The following is a 22,878-nucleotide window of genomic DNA, read 5'->3' on the forward strand; positions in this document are numbered from 1 at the left end:
CGCTAGCCTCCTAACTGATCCTATGTCCGAGCCCATCCTCACAGCCACGTGTCAATCCATCTCACTGAGCCCGCCTCAACTTCCGCATATAAGCTTTCTCTCCAGTAGATTTTATTATTTGTAACCCAAAGCTCCTAACTAATGCACTATACTTTACTCTTTCCCCATCTGTATGATTAGTTGTTACAGAGTGTTTATATGATGCTTAATTTCTAATTCTCCTAAAACAGAAACATGATTTCCTAAAACTATCATAGTAACTTATGAAATAAAACATTTCTGTGAAGATAAATGCTTAAATGAGAAATTCTTTAAAATTTAAAAATAAAGGTCTTACTTCTAGATTCTTTTTGCTATATACTTCAACGGCTCTCTCTTCAGAATATCCACAGCAACCATATTCCAAAGGAGTGAACACAGTCGTTGGGACATTGATATAATCACACTGTAAGATAAGTTATGTTATTTTATTTCATGACATTGTTTACAGAAAAAGTCTACTTTAAATACATTTTTTAAAAGGAAAATAAGTCAGTCTTGTTTAGTGTAACTGATTCACATAACACTAAAAATTTCAGGGAAATTATACTGTACAAAATTAGACTAGGAGAGAGTCTGACTCAGAAGAGAATCCGCAAACAGGCCCGAAATCACTGGATGGGATCAGATCCGCCAGAGTCAAAACTAACACATCTGGTCCCACGGGGATGCTCCTCTGCAGTGGGGCCTCTGGGTTCCATACCCGGGCATTTCTCTCAGGGAAAAGATAACGATGCCGGTGCGCTGAAAGCGGAGCCCATCCCAGAGCCATTTCACAGTCCTCGGGCTACTGAGCAGTAAGGGAACAGTGACCATCAGGGGGAATGGCATGTGTGTGGGGAACAGGGGTCTGACCCACTATGGGGGCTATAAAGGGGATGGGTTATCTTTCCATTTTTCACAGGTTCATTGAGATATAAATCACACACCACCTAATTCACCATACAAAATGTACAATTCCGTAGCCTTCCTTCTACTCAGATTATGTCCAACTGCCATCACATTTGAGAATATTCTGGGCCCCTCAGAAGCAACTCCATACCCTTTATCTATCATCCTCCCACCCTCTACCCCACCACCATCTCAAGTAGTCATAGATCACACTCTGTTTTCGACAAGAGTCCTGGACTTCCAGGTATGCAGAATCAGAGTGTAGAAGACCTTTAAAAGTCTCACGCTACAGACAGAACCCCCGCCAGACTGTGGGAGAACACAGCTGAGTGTCACCAGAAGACTGGCGGATGTGGTGCAGACGGGCAGCTTTTGCAGCAGCTCATGTGGCGGGGTCTGTGGGAAAGGACCGTGACTGCAGGCGGCATCCCTGCCAGGGAGGAGAGAGAGCCTTTGTGATGGTCAAGGTCAGGAGGCGGGCACACTGTTTCAAGTGCGTGCATGGAAAGAAAGCTGAATGTAGGTGACAGAGGAAGGGTGGAAGGCACAACTAGAAATGACAATCATTAACTACTGCCAGACCATGGCCCATTCAGAGGGCAGCACTGTGCACGGCACTACATGTCCCTCTAAGCCTTGTCAGACACAGGTGTTGAGGTCAGAGCTAGGCACCAGGAAAAAGCTACCATGGAATGGCAGGAAAAAGCGAGCAGTGCCGATCCCATTCTTTCTGGCGTATGATATGAACGCGGAGCGGAGAAAGACTGTGCCAAGCGGCAGGGGACAAGAAGAAGCATGCCCACAGAATTACAGCCAAGTCCCGCTCCGGAAGAGCATCTGATAAAGGCCTCCATCTGCTGTCGCTGACATCTCAGAACAGTCATGCCCCCCATTTCCAACTTCGGTGAGACCTGCTCCTATCAAGATTCTTGTTCTCACAGACAGAAGTATATTTAGTATTTAATGGAATTAACAAAATGTTTCATTTTGCCTGGCTTGCATAAGTTTCTATTATTTGTTATTCAAAAGCAAAGCAAAATGAACCACCACCACCAGGTGTATCCCTAAGTCAATGATAATGATTTATATCCAACATAGAATATTTTCGGTTGTTATAAAAACTGCATGGTCCCACAAAAGCTGTTGTGAATCATACAGTAGGAATTGTTCCAACTTTTACCTTACTTATTGAAACAAAAGGGAACAGTCTGCTAATAAGGAAGGGAAGCAGCTCTGGTTGCACAATGGTTACACCACTCAGCTGTTAACGGAATGACTGGCAAACTGCATCCACCCAGAACAACAGCCCTGGGAATCGGCTCCCCGCAGAGTAGGGTCCAGAGAGTCTCATGGGTCAACTGGATTAACTTAGTCTCCACATCCTCGTATATGCTAAGTAGCATCTGGAGTCTTGGAAGCTTGTGAGTGGACATGCAACATACAACTATCTCTACTTGTCTTGAGCAAGAAGGAAACCAACGATCCAAAGAAGGACCTCGTTTACAGGATCAGCTGCCTACTCAAACCATCCAAGGCCTCATCTCTCCAGGGACCAGAGAATTAGATGGCTCCTGGCTACCACCACCAACCATTCTGAGCAGGGACCCAACCCAATGGGGAAAATTTACAGAACACAACACAAATTCTTAAAACACAGACCAGATGTACTCTACCAATAGTAGTTACAGGAATCTCCAAGGTCACTGTCCTGGAATACCCTTTCAATGTTGAGCCGACACTACTCTCAGACTGGCTCAGTACAATCAACAACATTAGCTGTAAGCATGTGACACAGTGGCTGCAACAATGGGTTCACACATAACCATGATTGTAAGCTTGGTGCAACGGGCCTCTGTGAGTCAGAACAGACACCAGGCCCCTAACAATAATCATAGATAATACCCCCCAAGAAGTTCCTCAACTGACCTCCCTTTCACCTGCAACGACTTTTCCACACAGCTGACTCGCTGCTTCACCTGAACTTGATTCACAGTCGTTCCTACTGCTGCCTTCAGCTCAGATTCCTGTGGGAACCGGATGCTGCACAACATGATGGATGCAGCTAATGTCACTGAATGGTACATGTGAAGAAGGCTGAGATGAGTCCTGTGTCTTTAATTTCTTTCTCTGCAGCATGTGAGTATTACACACCTTTCTAATTGTCTTCCCTGTGATCAGCATGATGAACTTCCCAGGTAAAAGTACATTTTTTCGCCCAGAAAGGTCTTCATTCACTGCATGACAAGCCACGTGGTGTGGAGAAATGAGAAGCATACAGTATCTTATCAGGACTCTTTGTCAAAAATGTTGAAGCGCAGACAAATCCAGAATATGGGACATTGTCTCCTAATGTAATTGGGACTGTGGATGGCGGACTCATGGCTTCCCACGTGGCTTTTGGAGCTGGAGCCATGGACAATCTTGGGTGCATGACCCAGCACAACATGTTGTACAGAGTAGACATTGAAATGAAATTGAAAAATTAAATTCTACTAGTAAGTAGTAAGTCAGCTATAAATTATATCTATAAGAAGCCCTTTACGTGGAAATTAGCACACAAGTTTTATTTATGCTGATTTCTTAAAGTTTCATCTAGATATGTTCCCAAAAGCAATCGTGAGAAACTTACCTTTTGTAAACTGCCCGCAAAGAGTCTCCGTGCGAGCAGCTTGCCCGCCTGGATGGCTACAGGCGTGAGCTCTGGTTTACCCTCCAAAACGTCCCCCACAGCATAGATGTGGGGCACGTTGGTTTGTTCCACATCATTTACTGGAATTTTGCCACTCCTATTTGTTTGTCAGTAGAAAAAAGATACACACAGATTATGTTTTTATCCTGTATTATATTCAACCAAAATAGATAATTACATCCACACCCACACCCACACACAATAGAGAGAGAGATGCTTTCATGTCAGAGTCCTTACCCATCAGATCTAAACACTGATCAGAGAAGCTATCAAGGGAGAAAAGGCAAAGCGGAGATGGATTTGGAGTTTTTGACAAGCACATTCATTGCAGACATAAGAGTGTAAGTGTGGGGATGGGATGGGTGGTGTAAGAGGTGTACACATAATCATAACAAAACAATATTTAATGGTTCACGGGGATGGCAGGGTGGGGGAGGGGGAAAAAGAGGAGCTGAGATCAAAGGGCTCAAGAAGTGAAATTGTGATGCCAACTATGTGCATGTCCACTTGACAAAATGGATGTATGGATTGTTATATGTAAACGCCCCCAATAAAATGATTTATTAAAATAAAATAAAGGAAACACCTATATGAAACACACACATACACACAAGAGGAAAAAAGGTGGCTACCTACATACTGCTGGATGGCTAACACTATCCTAGCAAAAGACTAATGACAGAGCACAAAGGACCCCTAAGTCCTCCAGGCCCTCTAGCCATAAAAATTCTCTAACGCCAATGGCTTAGAAAATAACAAGGGTTTGTTTCTACAGCTCAACAAGAGGCTGTCTTTCTGATGTATGCGGTGTGGGTGCCTTGGATGTCTTCAGACTTTCCCCATAGTCACATTACAAAATTTTCAAGGAGGAATTGTTCTCCTTGCTTGACCAAGGGCTTAACATGTGACTCAAAATCAGACAGCAGACAAATATGTTCCCCTATCTTAAAAAAATTAGTTTACTGTAGGAGCTGCAGAAGCACACAAAAAAGAAATACTGATTGACTGAAGAGAAAACTGATAATAAATAGAGAGCTAGACCAGTGTTTATCACAAGATCAATGTGTTACTGCTGTGAGCTGCCGCGGTTCCTAGCTGCCATCTCTGACGGACAGCCAGCCTTTGCACAATGGCCCAGCCTACTCCTGTGCCACCGGATGGCTGGGCTGCATACAGGATCATTCTGATTCAGGTGGCTTTCTCTGGCTGATTCTCAGAAGAAGACCACCAGGTCTTTCTGCAGAGTCTGTCAGCGCTGCTGAAACCTATTCAGTACCATAAAAGCACGCAGGCCTCTGCTGACGGACAAGTGGGAGCTATAGGCCAGGAAAGAAACCTGGTCCCTGGCATGAGAGAGAATTCCACCACAGAACCATCACTGCCCATAAAATGCACTTAAACAGAAATTTCCAAGAGGTAATCTGTTATAAAGTGTTGGTTTGTGTAGTCATAGTTCCATGATCCCGCACAGACTTACCTCTCATTAATCTTGACACCGATCTTCTCCAAGCCCAGTTTTCTGGTACAGGACTCACGGCCAATTGCTAATAAAACCTGTATTTACAGAGATCAAAAACAAATGATCATCATTAGGAAGGAGAGAGAGAGAGAGCATTGTTCCTATGGGCATTAAAGGGATACTGACAAAGGAGCACAAATATGTATTCTAAGTAATTTAATATTTAAAATGAAATCGATGAATTTGTGAAAGACACAATTTACCAACTTACACAGACACAAAACCTGTGTAACTCCACATCCATTGAAGCAGCTCTAATCACAATTTGGAGCCCTGGGAGCCCAAAGAGTTAACTCATTCGGCAACTAGCTGAAAGGCTGTCAGTCTGAGTCTACTCAGGAGCGCCTTAGACGCAGTCTGGTGATCTACTTCTGAGATATCAGCCACAGGGGACCCTATGGGTGGGACGCTAGTCCACTCTGACACACATGGGGTTGCCGCGAGCCACGGGCTGACTGAACAGCAACTTCCTTTATTCACAATTTCAAATGTCTCATGAATTAAATCAAATCCCAGATGGCTTCAGCGGCAAAGTCTATTGAACACTTCAGTGAGAAACAGTACTAATAGTACCTAAACTCTTCTAGAACAAACAGTAAGAAGGGGAATGTTTTAACAAAGATAAAAAAAAAAAAAAGGGGAACTTTTGAGTCTTTTTATAAGGCCAACAAACCCTGATAGCAAAATCAGACCTGGTCATTTTCAAAAGAAAAACAGACTGATACACCTTATGAACACATACGTAAAATCCTTCACAGAATGCTACGGAAAGTTATGTATAATAATATACAAAAGGGCCATTATAAACAAGTGGCATTTGTCCCCAGAATTACAAAAATGAATCAATGTAATTCATATTAATAGAACAAAGAATAAAAAGAATAAAACCATTCCAATGTTGTTGTTGCTAGGTACCAGAGTGAGTTCTAACCACACAGCGACGCTAAGTCCACAGAATGAAGACACTGCGTGGCCTGCACCGGCCTCAGAAGGGTTCTCACGCTGAGCCACTGTCACGCATTGCATGTATCCAGCCATCTCCTGGAGGGCCTTCCTCTTTTCGCTGCCCTCGACTTTACCAAGCATGATGTCTTTCTCCAGGGACTGGTCTCTCCTGACAACATGTCAAGAGAGGTTGGCAGACTTGCCATCCTGGCTTCGCAGGAGCATTCTGGCCGTACTTCCTCCAGACAGATGTTCGTTCCTTTGGCAGCCCATGGTACTTTCAATAACCTTCACCAGCACCACCATTCACATGCATCCAATACTCTAACCTGCATGATTTCTGTTCTCAGGCGAATACAGGTCAATTTTTGCAGATGTCCAGATTGTGTTAATTTTGCTGTTTTCTTCTTTTTTCACATGTGCACGTATTAATCTAAACTGCCCCCACACACCGTAAAGCTATGTCCCAAGGGTCCTCAAGAGATTTCTGCCAGTCTAGAGGGTGGTAGGGGCCAGTGACCACCTGATAATCCAAGTTCTGTTTGCCAGAAGAGGCAGAAAATACCAGCCTACCAATGTGGGGGCGGTGTGCGCCTGGTGCATAAGCAAGTCTCCACAGGATGACAAACTGGCGGACAAACGGTGCTTAGCAATATCAATGAATACTAAATCAACACGCAAAAATAAACAGGTTTTCTATACACCAGTAGCAACCAAAGATTATGACACTTTAAAAAATGCCACTCATAACTACATTAAATTATATGCAATATCTAAGAATGAATCTACAGATGTTCTTGACCACTACAGAGACATTTATTAAACTTTCTTGACTGACAATCATTTAGACTATCTAAATCAGCGATTCTCAACCTGTGGGTCGCGACTCCTTTGGGGGTTGAACAACCCTTTCACAGGGGTCGCTCAAGTCATAACAGTAGCAAAATTACAGTGATGAAGTAGCTATAAAAATAATTTTACGGTTGGGGGCAGTCACCAGAACATGAGGAACTGTATGAAAGGGTCTCGGCATTAGGAAGGTTGAGAACCACTGCTCTAAATGAATGTTAAAAGATGTTTAAAATATGTTAAAAGATCTAATCAAAATCTCAACAGGATTGATCTTTTAAATTTTCGTTTTTACTTTGGCTTTGTTGATTCTCTTTTAATTATGCTTATTTTTAATGTTTGACAGTTATATATATGAAAGAGTATATAAAATGTAAGCTGTAAGTTAAAAATTACATTTTAAGAAATAACTGTTGTCATTCAAATACTAGTAGTTAAAACACTGTTCCTATCCAAAATAGACCATAATTATTTGTTTTGTCAGAGATACTTTGTATTTTTTTCAAAATGAAAAAACGCTTCATTGGTGTTTTGATTATATTAAATATTCCTTGTTTAGCTGGCATTACAAAGGGGGCATCAGTTTGTGAAAAAATTCCATGATCCATTAATTCCATTTTTCCATAAACTTTTTGAAGGCCCTCTCTATATTTCAATGGGGAAGCATAAAATACCTAATCCCTCGGAATAGTACTACTAATAATAGTTGGGTATATGTGCCTCCAGATTTTGTTCTCTGTACAATAATATGCACACGTTTATCAATATTAATAAAGTTTTACGGAAAACTGTTAAATGTGAGCAACCCAATTATCTTCATATTTATCATACTGTTGGAGTAAAATGTTCTTAAGTCTAATACAGTTTTTAAGCTTAATCTGTACTCATTTATGATTGCATCCATTTACTCTGTGTCTAAAACAAAAACTTACCGTGTTATATATGTCTTCAGTAGTTTCCTGTCCTTCAGTGGACTTGGCCACTACTTTCAGTTTTCCAGGTGAACCCCTCTCCAACTGTTGAATCTACCGGGATACATCATGTAAAGATGAGAGAAAATATACGGGTCACAGGACCCAGACATATATGTGTGTAAGCACATGTGTGTGCATGCACGTCTTAGACTGAGCAGTGAAGAAGACATCTGTCATAGCCACATTTTGAAAGTAGAGGATTCACCTGACTAATTCAGATTAGAGATCACCTGCAAGAATAAAGGCTGCTTCCTAGGGGATGGTTTGATAAATTGTGGGGACAGTGGTACCGTACCCTTAGTCTCAAGATGGGTCAGAAAAGTTAGCAAGAATATACATTTCGGTAGAATATCAAGAATTTCAAATTACAAGAAAAAACATTTAGAGAGAATATCAAAAATTCCGAGTTTTGTCCTTACTCTGTTGAAGTGTTTGAGGACTTCACGCAGAGATAACCAGTAGGCAGTTGTACAGATGAATGTGGCCTTTAGGCGCTATGTTTGAACAGGAGATGTAAGTCTGAGTCTTGTTAGCATTTAGATGGTATTTTAAACTATGAGCATACAAAAGACAACTGGGTAACAGTACGGAGAGAGGGGTCAGGGTGAGCGCAAAAGAGCTCCGATATTCACAGAGTGAGTTGACGTGGCGAGGACAGCCATAGGCTGTGGGCTATGAACACTGAAAGAGGAAGACAGAGGCAAAGGCACGACCACTGGACCCGGCAGTGGGAAATACGCTGGAGAGCTCAACAAGTGTGTTGTAATCATGGGACGGAGGTAGCCGAGAGCGAGCTGAAGGATGAAATGCAGGAAAGAAGGCAGCAGCAGCATATGCAGACTTTTTCTAGAGACAGGAAAAAGGGAAGGGTGGGGAGAGAGACACAGCAGAAGGAAGAGCCGGCGGGGTGGCTTACCGTGCAGACGAGGGTACTAGAGGGAGTGCAATGAGGCAGAGGGAGAAAAGTAACTGGCTGTGCACAGGGCAGTCTAACAAGGTGAGGGGAAGGGGAAAGCTGATGACAGGGTAAGCATGGGTCAGGCACACAGGCTGATGGTGGAACAGTCATTGTTAGAGTTTCCTGATGAAGACATGCTGCTTTATTTAATGAAATAAAAGTAAACCGAGACCAAAAACCCAGCCAGTGTTAAAGTCAGCTCCAAGGCCCGGGGCCCCGCCTCGATCTCCCGAGGCCTTGGCTGCTCAGGAGCAGACCGCCTGGTGGCTTTGAGGGGCAGTCCTCATCGTTAGCAATCCGAACTCCCCAAGAGCGCCACCTAAGCCAGCCAACAAACTCACTGCTATCAAGTCGACTGGCTCTCTGCGAGTCTACAGGGCAGAGAGAACTACCCTGTGAGGACGGGCAAAATGAAAAGCTAAGTCACGGCCAAGAGAGAAAGCACAGTGTGTGTCAGCTGTTACTCAGACTTACCATCACAGGTATGAATTTTCGTAAGAATTTAACACCATTTTTTTCCATGAAGGAGCCCACTTTCTCTGCCATTTCTTGATCAAAGCCACGAAGAAGGATGGAGCGCACCATCACGGTGACATCTAAGCCAAGGCCGGCCAGAAATCCTGCGCACTCCAAAGCCACGTAGGATGCACCCACAACGAGAGTTTTGCCGGGGCAATAACGCAGAGAAAAGAGGTCATCGCTGGGGAAACAAACAAACAGTGAAGATGAGGTATGTGTATTTCGATGTGCAATGGTCTTTCGTTGGGCGAACAGCAATTTGGTGTTCACATGAAGACATGCTCAAAAGAAACACTTCAGTTTGTCATTGTGTTTACGGTGGAGAGAATTTAAAGGAGGAAACATGCCTCAGATGACTCAGAAATCAAATGAATGAATGGAGCAAAAAAAAAAATAGCACAGATAGAAAATATTAGACTGTACTATGTGTGGTGAGCCGAAGCAAATCCACTGTCATCAGTTCAACACCGAGTCATAAAGAAGCCTATAGGACTAAGCTGAACTGCCCCACAGATGTGCGAAGGGCTGAAGTACTGGTGGCGTCGTGGAATTAGCAATTGGCTGCTAACCACAAGGCCTGTGGTTCAAACTCACTGGCTGTTCCTCAGGAGGAAGATGAGACTACCTTACATCCTATACAACATTTAGTCAAGTAAATCCTAAAAAGCAGCTCTACTTTGTCCTGTTGGTCCCTATGGGTTGGAATCTACTTAATGTAGAGAGTCTTTTTATCTTTACAGGAGCAAACGGACCTATCTTTCTCCTACAGAATGGCTGGTGGGTTCAAAGCACCCATCTTTCCAGTAGCAGTCAGGGCTCAACCACTGCACTCCAGGGGTCCTTCCCGTATGCGGAAAGCATGAACAGCACTTGTTCTGGATGTCCAGACATTTATGTCTGCTCCTCTGACCAATATTACAGTGAAAAATAGATTTCTGAGTCACTGTACTACAAGGTTGTCTTTATGACCATCCAGGGAAAATTCCTGTTTAATCAGAAAATTAGGAATAGCCATGCTTCTCCTGATCAGGCGATTCCCTATTATCACATAGAAAGTAAACTCTAAAGTTCAGTGTATTTACTTTGTTTTGCAAGCTAAGAGGCAAACTCCCAAACTATAGTCTAGTTATTACACAGAAATAAAGAGCACATTTTCCTATACATTTTTATAAATATACTTGTGATAGGTAGGTTTATTGTGCCAACCTGGCCAATAAAAACATGTGGGATTAATAAGGTTGCAGTTTGATTGGAGGGCAAAGAAATAAATGGCTTGGCAAGCCCCACCTCTCTCTCTTGCTCTCTGATGATGTTCTCCTCAACATGTGAGCTACACTACCTATGGGACAGCCAACCCATGGATCTTGTTGCTAAAGTTTGCGGTTCCTTGGAGACCTGCTTCACCACATTGCTGGTGCATACATCACTTGAGCTTGGGGCTGTTGGATCCTGTCGTCTGGCTGACTGTTGGTGACCTGCCCTGCTGTTTGCTGCCTGTGGCCAGACTGCCTACATTGCTCTACAGAAAACTCAGCTGACTGCTTCGTGACCTTGGACCCAGCGGCCGTTGTGAGTTGAAGGACTGCCAGTGTATTAACTGTTGCACGGAAGTGAGTTGAATTTAGCCCTCTGTACTGCTGTGTGGCCTGATTAGCTGTTATATTCCTTCCTGCTGTAATATCTATCCTCTTACATTTACAGATATAATCACAGGTGTCCTGGTTTTGTTTCTCTAGAGAACTTAACATTTTACCACTGAACTTATCCTTTATTTGCCTAAACTTATTTTCTCTTTGCATTATTACTTTCTCTTCATGGGTTGTATATACTTTTGCTTGCCATTAGTTTGAAGTTCTCATGGAATAAGGAAGAGTAAAACTAAGAATACATAAAGACAATACAGTTTAGAGTTAAAAGAGAATGTCAACTAGTTAGTAATTTTTAAAAACGACAAGAAAATAAAAACCATAATGAGATACCACTTCACTCCCACTAGGATGGACAAGATACAAAGAAAAAGGAAATAGCAGAAACACAAATTGGAACTGTTAGCCACTACAGCGGAGAACTGTGGAACATCGAATGGCAGTTCCTCAGAAATCTCAGCACAGAGCTACCATCTGTGCTGGCACCTGCACTCCTGGGATCTGGAAGCGTAGTCAAGCAGAGACCAGCGTTCACTGAAGCACTATTCACAAAAGCAAAGAGATGGAAACACCCTAATGCCCATCAGCAGATGGACACATAAGCAAAATACAGTCAATACCTACAATGAAATGCGTGACTACCTGCTTCCAGGAACAACTGCCTCCTCTGTCCTGTGATCAGAACTGAATGGTGCCCAGCTACCATTACAAAATATTTTGATCAAAGATTCCGCAGAATCAAAGATGCATATACAGAATTTCACAGTTTCATCAACTCCAGACTCCTGGAGCCATAAAGGCTGGATGAAGCCCTCAAACTCTTGCCACAAAATCTTCAAACCTTTAAACCCAAGGCATCCAGTGACATCATCTTAAACGGAACAACAATTTCCCTGAAGGAGTTTAAAAGAAGGACTGCCTTGAACACTAAGCTCTTTGAAGAACTCTCTCTGTGGGATCAGACTGACAACAGCAACTGGAAAGCTTAGATAGGGGCAGTGAGCTGATGTTAATGACGGAAGAACCCGAAACAGGGGTGAGAGCCGGTGCAACACTCTGAAACCACACACTGTTGAACAGGCGAGTGCTTCCCGGAGGAGACGCTCAACCATGCAAAATGCATTTGGAGAGACTGCTCCTGACTCCGACTCATGACTTCCCCACATGCACCGGATTAGAACTGAGCGCCACAGATGTTTCAATGGCTGAATGTTTGGAAGCAGATCACCAGAACTTTCTTCTGGGGTTCTTCGGGATGGACTCACACTTCTTAGTTTTCAGCTATTAGGTGAATATGTTCATCATCGAGACAATGCAGGGCCTCTCGTCTTACCTAGTAATACAGTATTCTTTATCTCCTGGAATTCCTAAATACCGTGGCCTTTCCCCTGTTGCTATGATAAAGTTTGCAGCAGTAAAACAAGCTTCTTGTCCCTTTTTATTGGTTGCCTTGAAAAGAAAACAGCAAACAAACAAAACATTTCACTTAGTCAACAGAATATCAGACACCCATACAAAATAGTTGTTACCCTTACAGAGCTTCAAATTCAACAGAACATGCAAATACTAGTGCAAAGTGCTGAGCAGTAACATAGAAGTCGTTATAAAATATTAAACAACAGACGAGATTGGGACGAGACAAGAAAGCTAGTCAAAGGACAGCTTAAAGAAGATATTAAAAATGATATTTTAAGGAGACATGATAAAAATGAAATTATTTCACAGAGGCACTCAAGACCAGGAAGAGAGAGCAGACAGGGATAGAGCCAGTGGATTCTGACCCCGGAGCCCTATTTTTGTCAAGAGTATGACTGTGCTTCATGGGTCCTTCAGTGACTCACGGGAGGCCTTTGTGGGCAGAACTGAACTGCCAACCATGCAGTGAGCAGCTGCGTGCATGTGTGTATAGGGGTGTGTGTGTGCATGTGCGTGTGTCTGCATGCACACATACAAGTATGAGGGTGCTTCACAAAGCTCGCAGGAGGAAAGAATGTTCAAATAAAAATTCCATTATCTTTCCATTCTGTTTTTTTCCATGAGCTTTATGAAGTCCCCTCATATACCTACTGATACACATCCAACAAAGAAAAACAACCCACACGTGTCATCTAGCAGAGTTCAACTCAGAGACCCTGCTGACCAGAGTAGAGCTGCCCCCGGGGGGTTCTGCAGACTGTCACAGCTTCCTCCCCTGCAGCAGCTGGTTGGTTTGAACCACTGACCTTTTGGTTAGTGGCCAAGTGTTTAACCACTGTGCCACCTGAGTTCCATCTATACACACAAGGGCCTGAAAGCAGTTGGTATTGGGAAACAGCAAGTGGCCAGAAGTAGCGGGAACGTAAGCTATGTGTGAGAGGAGAAATAGAGATTTCAGCAAAGTATAAAGTATAAAGAACCTTACATACCATCCTACACATACATCCAGTATCTGGGGTACCAACAAAGGCTGCCCCCTGTTTGTCTATGGTTAAGTACATAAGTAACTCGTAAATATATTTTCATTTTAAAAATTCCAATGTCAACGAAGGGGGCGGTAGTACCACATGAGGGAAACGGCAGAAAGCAGACCAGGGCAGGAGCTACAGAGAGTCAGAAACAGAGCCAGAACGTGGCAGTGCCCTGACATTCCTTCATTAACATCGCTACCTGGGGAAGTAACATGGGGCAGGCTCCATTAAGGAGACAATCTCATCCAACAAAATGTGCCCACTGTATCACAATCTGAGAAACACAACTTGCTGACCTGTATTTACCACTGTATCACAATCTGAGAAACACAACTCACTGACCTGTATTTCTACCATGGTTCATATGAACGACGTAATTCAAACTGGCTCATGAACTAATTTAAAGGGATCATCTCACACCTTTTAAAGTTAGAGATAACACAGGCCTCCAAAGTAACTTGTCATCCTATCAAAATCGTCTCACACCATGCCACAGCACAACAACAAAAGTATCAACTAGATTTGGAGGGTCCAATCCTAACTCCAAACTCCATTTTGTTGTGTCCAAAGGGGCTCACTTTCCTATGCACTGACCTTATAACAGAACAGCCTAAAAAGGCCAGAGCCCTGTTGTCAAGCTGCTCTGACTCCCGGCAGCTCCACAGGGCAGAGTAGACCTGCCTCCCAGGGGTTCAGCCTTGATGGAAGCAGACCACCACAGCCTTCTCTGAACAGCACTGCTGGGGTGGGACTGCCGACTTCCCAGTTGACAGCTGAGTGCTTTAACCACTGCCCCACGAGGGTTCCATTATAATAACGCATAAAAAATATATTCACAAAACATACGAATTTTGGTACTACGTGTCAATACCATACATTGGCATTCTAGTTAAGTCACGATTTTTAAAAGGATTCCACTGCTAGCATTTTTATGCAGCCTTTTGAACTATGAGCCTTTTCTTTTTTTAAGATGGCTGAAATCAAAGTGCAAATAATAGCTTTAAATAAAGTGTTCTTTAAAATGAAATTTCTTCAATTTTCCCAGGTATTTGGGATCAATAAACAGTGGAGGGTGTGCGTTAGTGATAGTCCTTAATGCCCAACACCGAATTTTACTTAAAGGTAGGTATATAAGCAATGATAAGGAAAGGTAATGATTAAACAAAAGAATTCAAACAGTACCTTTATTTTATGATCTGCAACAAATTCTCCATAGGAATTGACATAGGTCACAGCTTTTTCCCTCAAAGATGACTTGTAATGCCAATTTAAAGAGCCGATGTGCTTCTGAATCGCTTCTATCATGGTCTTCCAGTTGTGCTTAACTGGAAATACACAACTAAGTTGAAACCATAAAGTGAATTTACTTCATGGTAAATTATATGTTACCACATGAACCACACTACATACAGTTTAACACTCAAGAAGCGGATCGAAGATCATTTCCATTATAGCAGTTACGATGGTAACTTCTCACTATTTTTATAACACAGCATGTACAAAAGAGAACTGGGGAAAAGGTCCATGGCAGACAGACTGGGGAAAACGGTTCCTCGCGTGCCCTGATATGACGCGGGAAGACCGCCTTGACTTGGGGGCACGCCGGAATATTCTAATTAGGGGAACGGTCTGAAGACAGTGAGTACTGCCTTACAAGATCCTGCATACCACTCCACTTCATGTTCACCCACTAAGTTTTATCATCCCTAATAACTTATGTTTCTTTATAATAGCACGCTCACTGTTGCTAATATTATTATAATCATTTTATTGGGGGCTCGTACAACTCTTATCACAATCCACACATATATTCATTGTCAAGCACGTTTGTACGTTTGTTGTCATCATCATTCTCAAAATATGTGCTTTCTACTTGAGCCCTTGATATCAGCTCATTTTCTCCTCCCTCCCCGCCACCCCTCCTTCATGAACCCTTGAAAATGTATAAAATATTATTTTCTCATGTCTTAAACTGTCCAACAGCTCCCTTTACTACCCACTTTTCTGTTGTCCATCCCCCAGGGAGGTGGGTTATATGTAGATCCCTGTGATCGGTTCCCCTTTTCTACCCCACCTTCCCTCCACTCTCTAGGTATCTCCACTTTCACCACTGGTCCCGAAGTGATCATCTGCCCTGAATTCCATGTGTTTCCAGTTCCTATCTGTACCAGTGTACATCCTCTGGTCTACCCGGATTTGTAAGGTAGAATTGGGATCATGATAGTGGGTGGGTGGGTTGGTGGAGGGAGGAGGAAACATGAAAGAACTAGAGTAAAGTTGCATGTTTCATCATTGCTACACTGTACCCTGACTGGCTCATCTCCTCTCTGTGATCAAGGGGATGTCCAGTTGCCTACAGATGAGCTCTGGGTCTCCACCCTGAACTCCTGTCAGTCACAATGATATGGATTTTTTGTTCTTTGATGCCTGATACCTGATCCATCTACCTGATCCATCATATTTACACAGGCTGGTGTGCTTCTTCCATGTGGGCTTTGTTGCTTCTGAGCTAGATGACCACTTGTTTATCTTCAAGCCTTTAAGACCCCAGATGCTGTATCTTTTGATAGCCAGGCACCATCAGCTTTCTTCACCACATTTACTTATGCACACATTTGTCTTCAGTGATCGTGTCGGGAAAGTGAGTATCATGGAATTTTGATAATATTTTCTATGAGAAGTTTCAGTCATTTCTTTTTGAAACTGGAGTGAGATGAGACTGAATTGGGATTTCTCCTCATCATTCCTCTAACTCAGTGGTTCTCAATCTGTGGGTCCTGACCCCTTTGGTGGTCAAACAACCCTTTCACAGGGATCACCTAAGACCATCGGAAAACACATATTTCCAATGGTCTTAGGAACCGAGACACTACTCCTCTATCCGTCTCCAGGAGGGTTCGCCCACATGCAGATATGCCCACCTATGAGTGCCTGGGGTGAAGACTATTACCCATGCTACACCATGCTTCAAGGCAACATTTCATTTATTTGTAATTAGAAATAAATATTTCACAATATACAATGACATTGTTTTTGTGATTAATTACTATGCTTTATTTATGTTCAATCTGTAACAATGAAAACATATCCTGCATATTAGGTATTTACATTATGATTCATAATAGTTGCAAAATTACAGTTATGAAGTAGCAACAAAAATAATTTGATGGTTGGGGGGGGTCACCACAACATGAGGAACTTATGAAAGGGTGGTGGCATTAGGAAGGTTGAGAACCACTGCTCTGTCTTCAAGGTACAATTTATTTCATGGGGTTCACCTGAGGCTGATCCTGTGACAGAGGCACAGACGTGTGCCCAACGGGAGCACTAAACATGTCTGACTTTGGGTTCAAGGTGTAATCCAGCAAATGGAGCAAAGGCCACATCTGGAGACTCCCTGTCCATCCCTCCTAAGAGAGGCAAGCCCCACGGCTCATCAGGGAATGAGGGCGTTACAGTGCCTACTCCGAAAAGCATGCAGTTTAAAACTGATCAATTGCTTATTTCTGGGAATTTCCACATAAACTTCCCATGCGTGGTTACCAGGTTCTCCACTTCTACTAAGACTGTAGGAAGTGAAAGCACATGTGAGGAAGGACAGCCGTACACAGGAAACCCCCATGGTAGCAGGCCAACACTCATATATCGGTGCGCACAAATAAGCCAGCAAAGAGAAATCTGAGAGGAGAGGGGGAAAAAACACCCTCGAACAAAAGCAGGTAAGAAATGAAAATATCTAGGAATAAATGAAGTTTATAAAATTATAAAAGCCTACCAAAAAGAGTTGAGAGGACCTAAATAAACAATGACATCAACAACAGTTCAACAGTCTTCTTTATGGAAATAGAAAAATCAGTGCTCAATTTTCTAAGGAACGGCAATTTGGCCAAAGTCCTGAATCGCTACAGGCCTTTTTAAGAACAAAGAAGAATCCACACTCTCCGACTTCACAATACTGCCGCAGTCAAGACCGCTAGGTACTGGTTTCACAGAGACTTGTGCTGGTGGCGCCGTGCTGTCAAGCTGATTCTTACACTCAGCAACCCTGTATGTCACGGAAATGGGCACTACTCCCACAGCCACCAAAGGCCACTATGTCCTGGATATCCCTTAGGGGAAAGCCAGTCCCTTCTCTGACTCAAAGGAATGTCTGCCAGTGCTTCCCCTGAAAGTCAGTACACATATAAATGGCTCCCACAAAGCAAGGGTGCTGAGCAAATTGGCGAATACCTAGTCTCAAGAGTCTCAGTGGGTGCTTGCTTTCTGACGGAAAATGTAGTCTCACAGAAACCATGGGGGAAGGAAGAGAGCAGTCAATGTGAAATATGAACTTAATAGTCCTTCGTAATTTAACAAGGAGTCATGAGAGGGGAAGGGGGAAAAGGGGAGCTGATACTAAGGGCTCAATAAAAAGCAAATATCTAGAAAAGATTGATGGCAACATATGTGCAAATATGCTTGATGAATTGATATATGGATTGTAATAAGAGTTCTAAGGCCCCAATAAAACGATCTTTTAACTTTAAAATTTTTAAAATAAAATAAAAATGTGGTCTCAGAAATAAGAAACCAAAAGAGGGAAATAACCAAAGAATGCAGTCTGAGGCAGAGTAGTGGTCAAGAGAAAGATGAGACATTCTATCCTGACAGTTACAATCTCAAAAAACAAGAGGGGCAGTTCTACTTGGTCCAGCTAGCAAATAGAACCCAGCATCCCTGGTGGTACAGTGGGTTATACATTGGGCTGCTAACAGCAAGGATGGCAGTTGAAACCCACCAGCTGTTCTACAGGAAAATGATCAGGTTCTGCACTTGCTTCAAGATTTACAGGCTCAGAAACCCACAGGGATGGCCTACCCCACAGGACCTATAGGGTCACAATGAGCTAGAATCGAACTTGGTTTCAGTTTTTAAACCGAGTCCAACAGCATATTGAAAGAGTCAGACATTTTAACCAAGTGAGATATCTCCCAGGAATGGAAGGGTGGTTCAACACTAGACAATCCCCCAACATGATACACCACCAGATTAATCGAACAAACTAGTCTCTGTGGATGCAGAAAACGGCGTTTGGTACAATCTAACACCCTTGTGATGGACTGACAGAGTGGCTGGCTCAGACTGTTACCCATGCTATCCTTCCATTGGCTCTAGGGTCGCTATGAGTCGGAACTGACTTGACAGCACCTAACAGCCGCAGCAACATCCTTTCTTAATGGAGACCTCGGGAGATTGGGATAGAAGGGAAGCTCCTCAATATGACGCAGGGCACAAAGAAAAAGTCAACAGCCGGCTTATACTTCATGGAGAAAGACTCACAGCTTTCCCCTCGAAATCAGGAGCAAGACAAGGGTGCTCATTCTCACCATTTCTACTCACTCGTGTATTAAAAGTCCTCGGTCAGAGTATAAGACAAGAAAAATAAACAGAAGAAATATATGTAAAAACAAGTAAAATCATTTCTATACTAATAGGAAATTGGGCACAAATTAAGGGTAATGGCTGTAAAACTTGATTAATGTTCATTGATATCACTGTTACATATTTAAAAAAACACTTAATTTGGCAAATGTATTTCAAATCATTTTAAAGATGCAACGGCAGCAAAGAACAGCTGAACACCATATGGGACGTGTTTCCTACATTCAGGAGACGGTCCCATCAACTGGCCCACAATCAGTTTTAGTGATTCTGGGCGGCCACCATATTCACGGTTTAAGTGACTGAGGTCTTAAAGCTTTCAAGCAGTCAAAGTGCAGCCATTTCGCCTCTAGTCCTGCTGTTTGTCTGGAGCAGCAGAGGAAAGGGACAGTCAGGAATCCAAGGAGGAACGAGCAGGAGGAGTCTAACTGTCTCTGCGAACTGCCTGCCTTGTCAGGAGACCAATGCCTAAGCACGGCTAAGCCCCATTCCGTGTGAAGGCTACTTCTTAGTAGAGAACCCTCACAGGTCCTCATTGTTAGTCAGGGCGCACCCCACCTGCCATGTCCTGTATCAGAGCTATCTCCGCTGGGAAAGCTTTCTGAAACCCCCGCCAGCAACCTCTGAAGTGGATGCACAAAGCAGAGCCAATAGCTACAGTGTGCTTCACAATGAAGACACGGTCTTGTCTATCTCTTTCCAGCCTACTGACAGTGAATCAAAGACCAGCTAATCCGTGTGTACTGGACACGTCTCCACTTCCCATAAACCAAAGACATATAGAACACTGATGAAATAGGTGTTAACACAGCAAATGGATAAAATTCAAGTGACTCTTATTCTTTACAATTGAAACAATTCTGAACACAGTGACTACCGTATATACTTGAGTATAAGCCGAGGTACCTAATTTTACCACCCCAAACTGGGGGGCTTTTTCAGCATAAAAAAATGTGCTGGAAAAAAAAACCCAGCTTATACTCAAGTATATATGGTATTTGTTTAGTCCGCTATAGATTTGGGATTGCTTTAGCTAAAAATCCTTTCCATCAGCTGTCAGACCCATGAGAAAGGGTCATATTTGAAGTGTTTATCTTTGAGCCTTTGGTGCCGGGCTAGCATAGTGGGTGCTCAATGAATATTTATTAAATAAATTTGCATCTCAGTTATGAAGACGCAAACAGCAAGTGATAGAAACGTCATTCTTTCTCCTTTCCCCCAGTCTATCCTGTTACATGCACCTACTCACCTTGTTGATTACACTCCCAGCCAAATTTCCTGGAGTCTTGTAAGGCCTGTCCCAGCAGGGCAGCCTGATGCATCAGTTTCTTAGGAATACAGCCTACATTTACACAGGTACCGCCAAGACCTGCGAAAGAAAATCACACTTTCAATGGGGTGTGCGTGTGCGTGCGTGTGTGTGTGTGTGTGTGTGTGTGTGTTCTGATCTCCTCTGGCTTCTTTGCCCTGACATCAGCTGATCTTCCCATGGCATTCTGCTTCCATGTGGGGATCATTGCTTGATGGCAATGGCCACAGAGGCCACAGAAAACACTCATGGTTATGGGGATTCGTTGGGGAAGCTGATAGTTTACCACAAGTCAGGAGCAGTAAAGAGTATTAGATACAATCATTGGTCCACAGCAGCGTCTCTTTTCAACCAGCAGCCAAGTTACTGGCCCTCAGCCTCTCAGCCACTTGGTCCCTTGGTTTGTCTGCGAGCCAGAATGCTGGTCTGCTGCTCGGCCTCATAGTCCATTGGTCTCAGCACTGCTCCTCTGTTCTGTCCCATGGTCCCCATGCCAGCCTCTGGTGCCTCTGGTCATGGCCTCCACCACTTCAGACAGAGATCCATCCACTAGTGGTTCTTCTCCCAGTGGCCCTGTGTGTCTGAGACAGCTCTTCTACACAGAGAGATGGCTTTGATGGAGGTGTGGTTTTGTCTTTTGACAGACCATACCCCAAAAGAAACAAAGGGCGGTATAACCTGTCCATTAGGAAAATAGAGAACGCCTTCCAAATGGGATTACAACCACAGGCACGGAGGGTAAACTGAGAGTACACAACATAGGGACTATGGCTAGAAGGGTCATATTAATTGGCTACATCTCAGTGTGGTTTTACAGATCTACATGGTCGATGTTATTAAAACATGTAGAAATGACAATCACAGATAGTAGTGGAGCCAACACCAGACCCCAACAAAACTAACACAAGCTCTTAGTCCAAAGTGTCTAACCAAGAGTCCCCAGAGGAACTCCACGGATGAGCAAAATGTATGCTCTATGGATGTGTACCAGAACAGTTTCCAAAAACTCATTTAGTCTTAGGGATCAGAACTTGATTAATTAGATACATACAGCACCAAAGGCAAGACCCTCAGTATCCATTTTTTTTTTTTACTTTATATGGCTTTATGCCTCTTCTAAATTAGAATCTCTTCCACTTCAGGCTGCATAATGACATCTACTTTGAATCTTGAACAATATATCAGTCCTATATCAGTCAAAAGATTTTGGCAATGGCAGGAGTCTCTCTGGTTGCCAGAGAGTAGGCTATTTGTGGGCAGGAGTGGGACAGGAAGAATTGAGAGTGTAAAAAGAGGAGAAAGAAGAATAAAAGAGGTAAGGAGGGAAAATCTAAAGGCCAGTGTACACAGACTCAGGAGAATTTTATTAGAAAAAAATCAAGGTAAATTAGCTTTGCTGTATGAAATTCTCAGCTAAACTTTTTTTGTGTCAATTTAAATTTTAAAAACCATATTTTACCAAACAGGGTTCTGGGCAGGTAATAGCATAAAGACAGGACTTGCCAAGGTGTGGGCAAGCAAAGCGCAGGCAGAGGGCACCGGCGCCCATTGCTGTGCGGAAGGAGAAGGAAGCCTGGGGAAGAGCCTGCTGAGGGAGAGCGGCTGGACAGAGCCGTGGTCTTCCACAGTACGATGCAGCCCTACAGCCACCCAGCATAACGATTTCCATTTCACTTTCCTTCCGCCTCTGTTCTCCTAGTTCCCGAAAGTGGTCAAAACCAACCCAAAGACCGAGGATAATGTGGCCAGCTGGTCAAGAGCAAACAGGCAGCATGACATCTATGTGTCCTATTAAATACCCTGGGAAGGTCAGTAACCTAAAGTACACTGGGCAGTAGTGCCATGGAGCTGAGACCACGCCATCCTCTTCATTAAATTAGCTGTAAGCCTGCACATACACTAACTCAACAGACTATCATATAACCATTACAATCATCTTTGAAACTGAAGCACATATCCAGAAAAATGTCCACAGCAAACTTTGCGGGATACAATAAATAACGTGGTCACAATGACATGAAAATACGAGCATGCACACACATCACAACTGTTAAAATACTAGAGATTGTAGTTTTCCTTCTTGAAAAATTCTCTTTCCAATTTCACCACCTGTTAACTTTGCCATCTTAGACCAGTCCCTTAACTGTGCGGATAATCAGGAGGGTTAAAGACTATAATACAGATGAGCAGAGAGCAGTATCTATCACGTGTCCCCTAAGGTGCGTGTCAAACAGGCTAGGTCATGGTCCCTGAGGTTGTGGGGTCGCCCTCTGGTTTGTGGTCTGTCTTCATTTAACACATTGAGGAGGCAGGGTCAGTGTGGGGTGGGGTGGGGTGGAGTGTGCCCTAAAGTCACAAACTCAGAAGAGGGCAGGACTCAAATCACATGCAGACTCAATGGCACCCTTACGAAAGGCACATGCTATCTCAAGCCCTATCCTTGCTTGGGGCACATATTTTAGGGAGAAACAATCCGGGAGAAGAAGGATCTCACAAGCAAGGAAGAAGAGTCGGGATCAGCGCCTGGGGCCCCTGTGGGGGAGAGCTCCTAGACCCAGGGCAAGATGGACCACATTCTAGGGAACACCACACCCAGATGCTATAAGGAGCTGACATTCTTCTCCTAGGGCTGACACCCTAAATTTGGGCTTCTTGCCGCACAAACTGTGGGA

General features: G+C 43.4%; 1 protein-coding gene across 1 annotated transcript in view; it reads right to left on the reverse strand.

Annotated features, from left to right (window-relative positions):
• Positions 1 to 22,878, reverse strand: part of TXNRD3 (thioredoxin reductase 3) — a 41,738-nt gene that overhangs the window by 7,120 nt on the left and 11,740 nt on the right. The window contains exons 6-13 of the mRNA XM_075550253.1: positions 20,147 to 20,266; positions 14,659 to 14,801; positions 12,363 to 12,478; positions 9,339 to 9,564; positions 7,865 to 7,957; positions 5,097 to 5,173; positions 3,560 to 3,716; positions 338 to 445 (exon numbers count right to left, since the gene is read on the reverse strand). Coding sequence (XP_075406368.1) covers positions 338 to 445; positions 3,560 to 3,716; positions 5,097 to 5,173; positions 7,865 to 7,957; positions 9,339 to 9,564; positions 12,363 to 12,478; positions 14,659 to 14,801; positions 20,147 to 20,266 — 1,040 coding nt within the window. The remainder of the gene's footprint in view (positions 1 to 337; positions 446 to 3,559; positions 3,717 to 5,096; positions 5,174 to 7,864; positions 7,958 to 9,338; positions 9,565 to 12,362; positions 12,479 to 14,658; positions 14,802 to 20,146; positions 20,267 to 22,878) is intronic.

This window comes from Tenrec ecaudatus, chromosome 5 (genome assembly GCF_050624435.1).
Source record: "Tenrec ecaudatus isolate mTenEca1 chromosome 5, mTenEca1.hap1, whole genome shotgun sequence".
Lineage (NCBI taxonomy): Eukaryota > Metazoa > Chordata > Mammalia > Afrosoricida > Tenrecidae > Tenrec > Tenrec ecaudatus.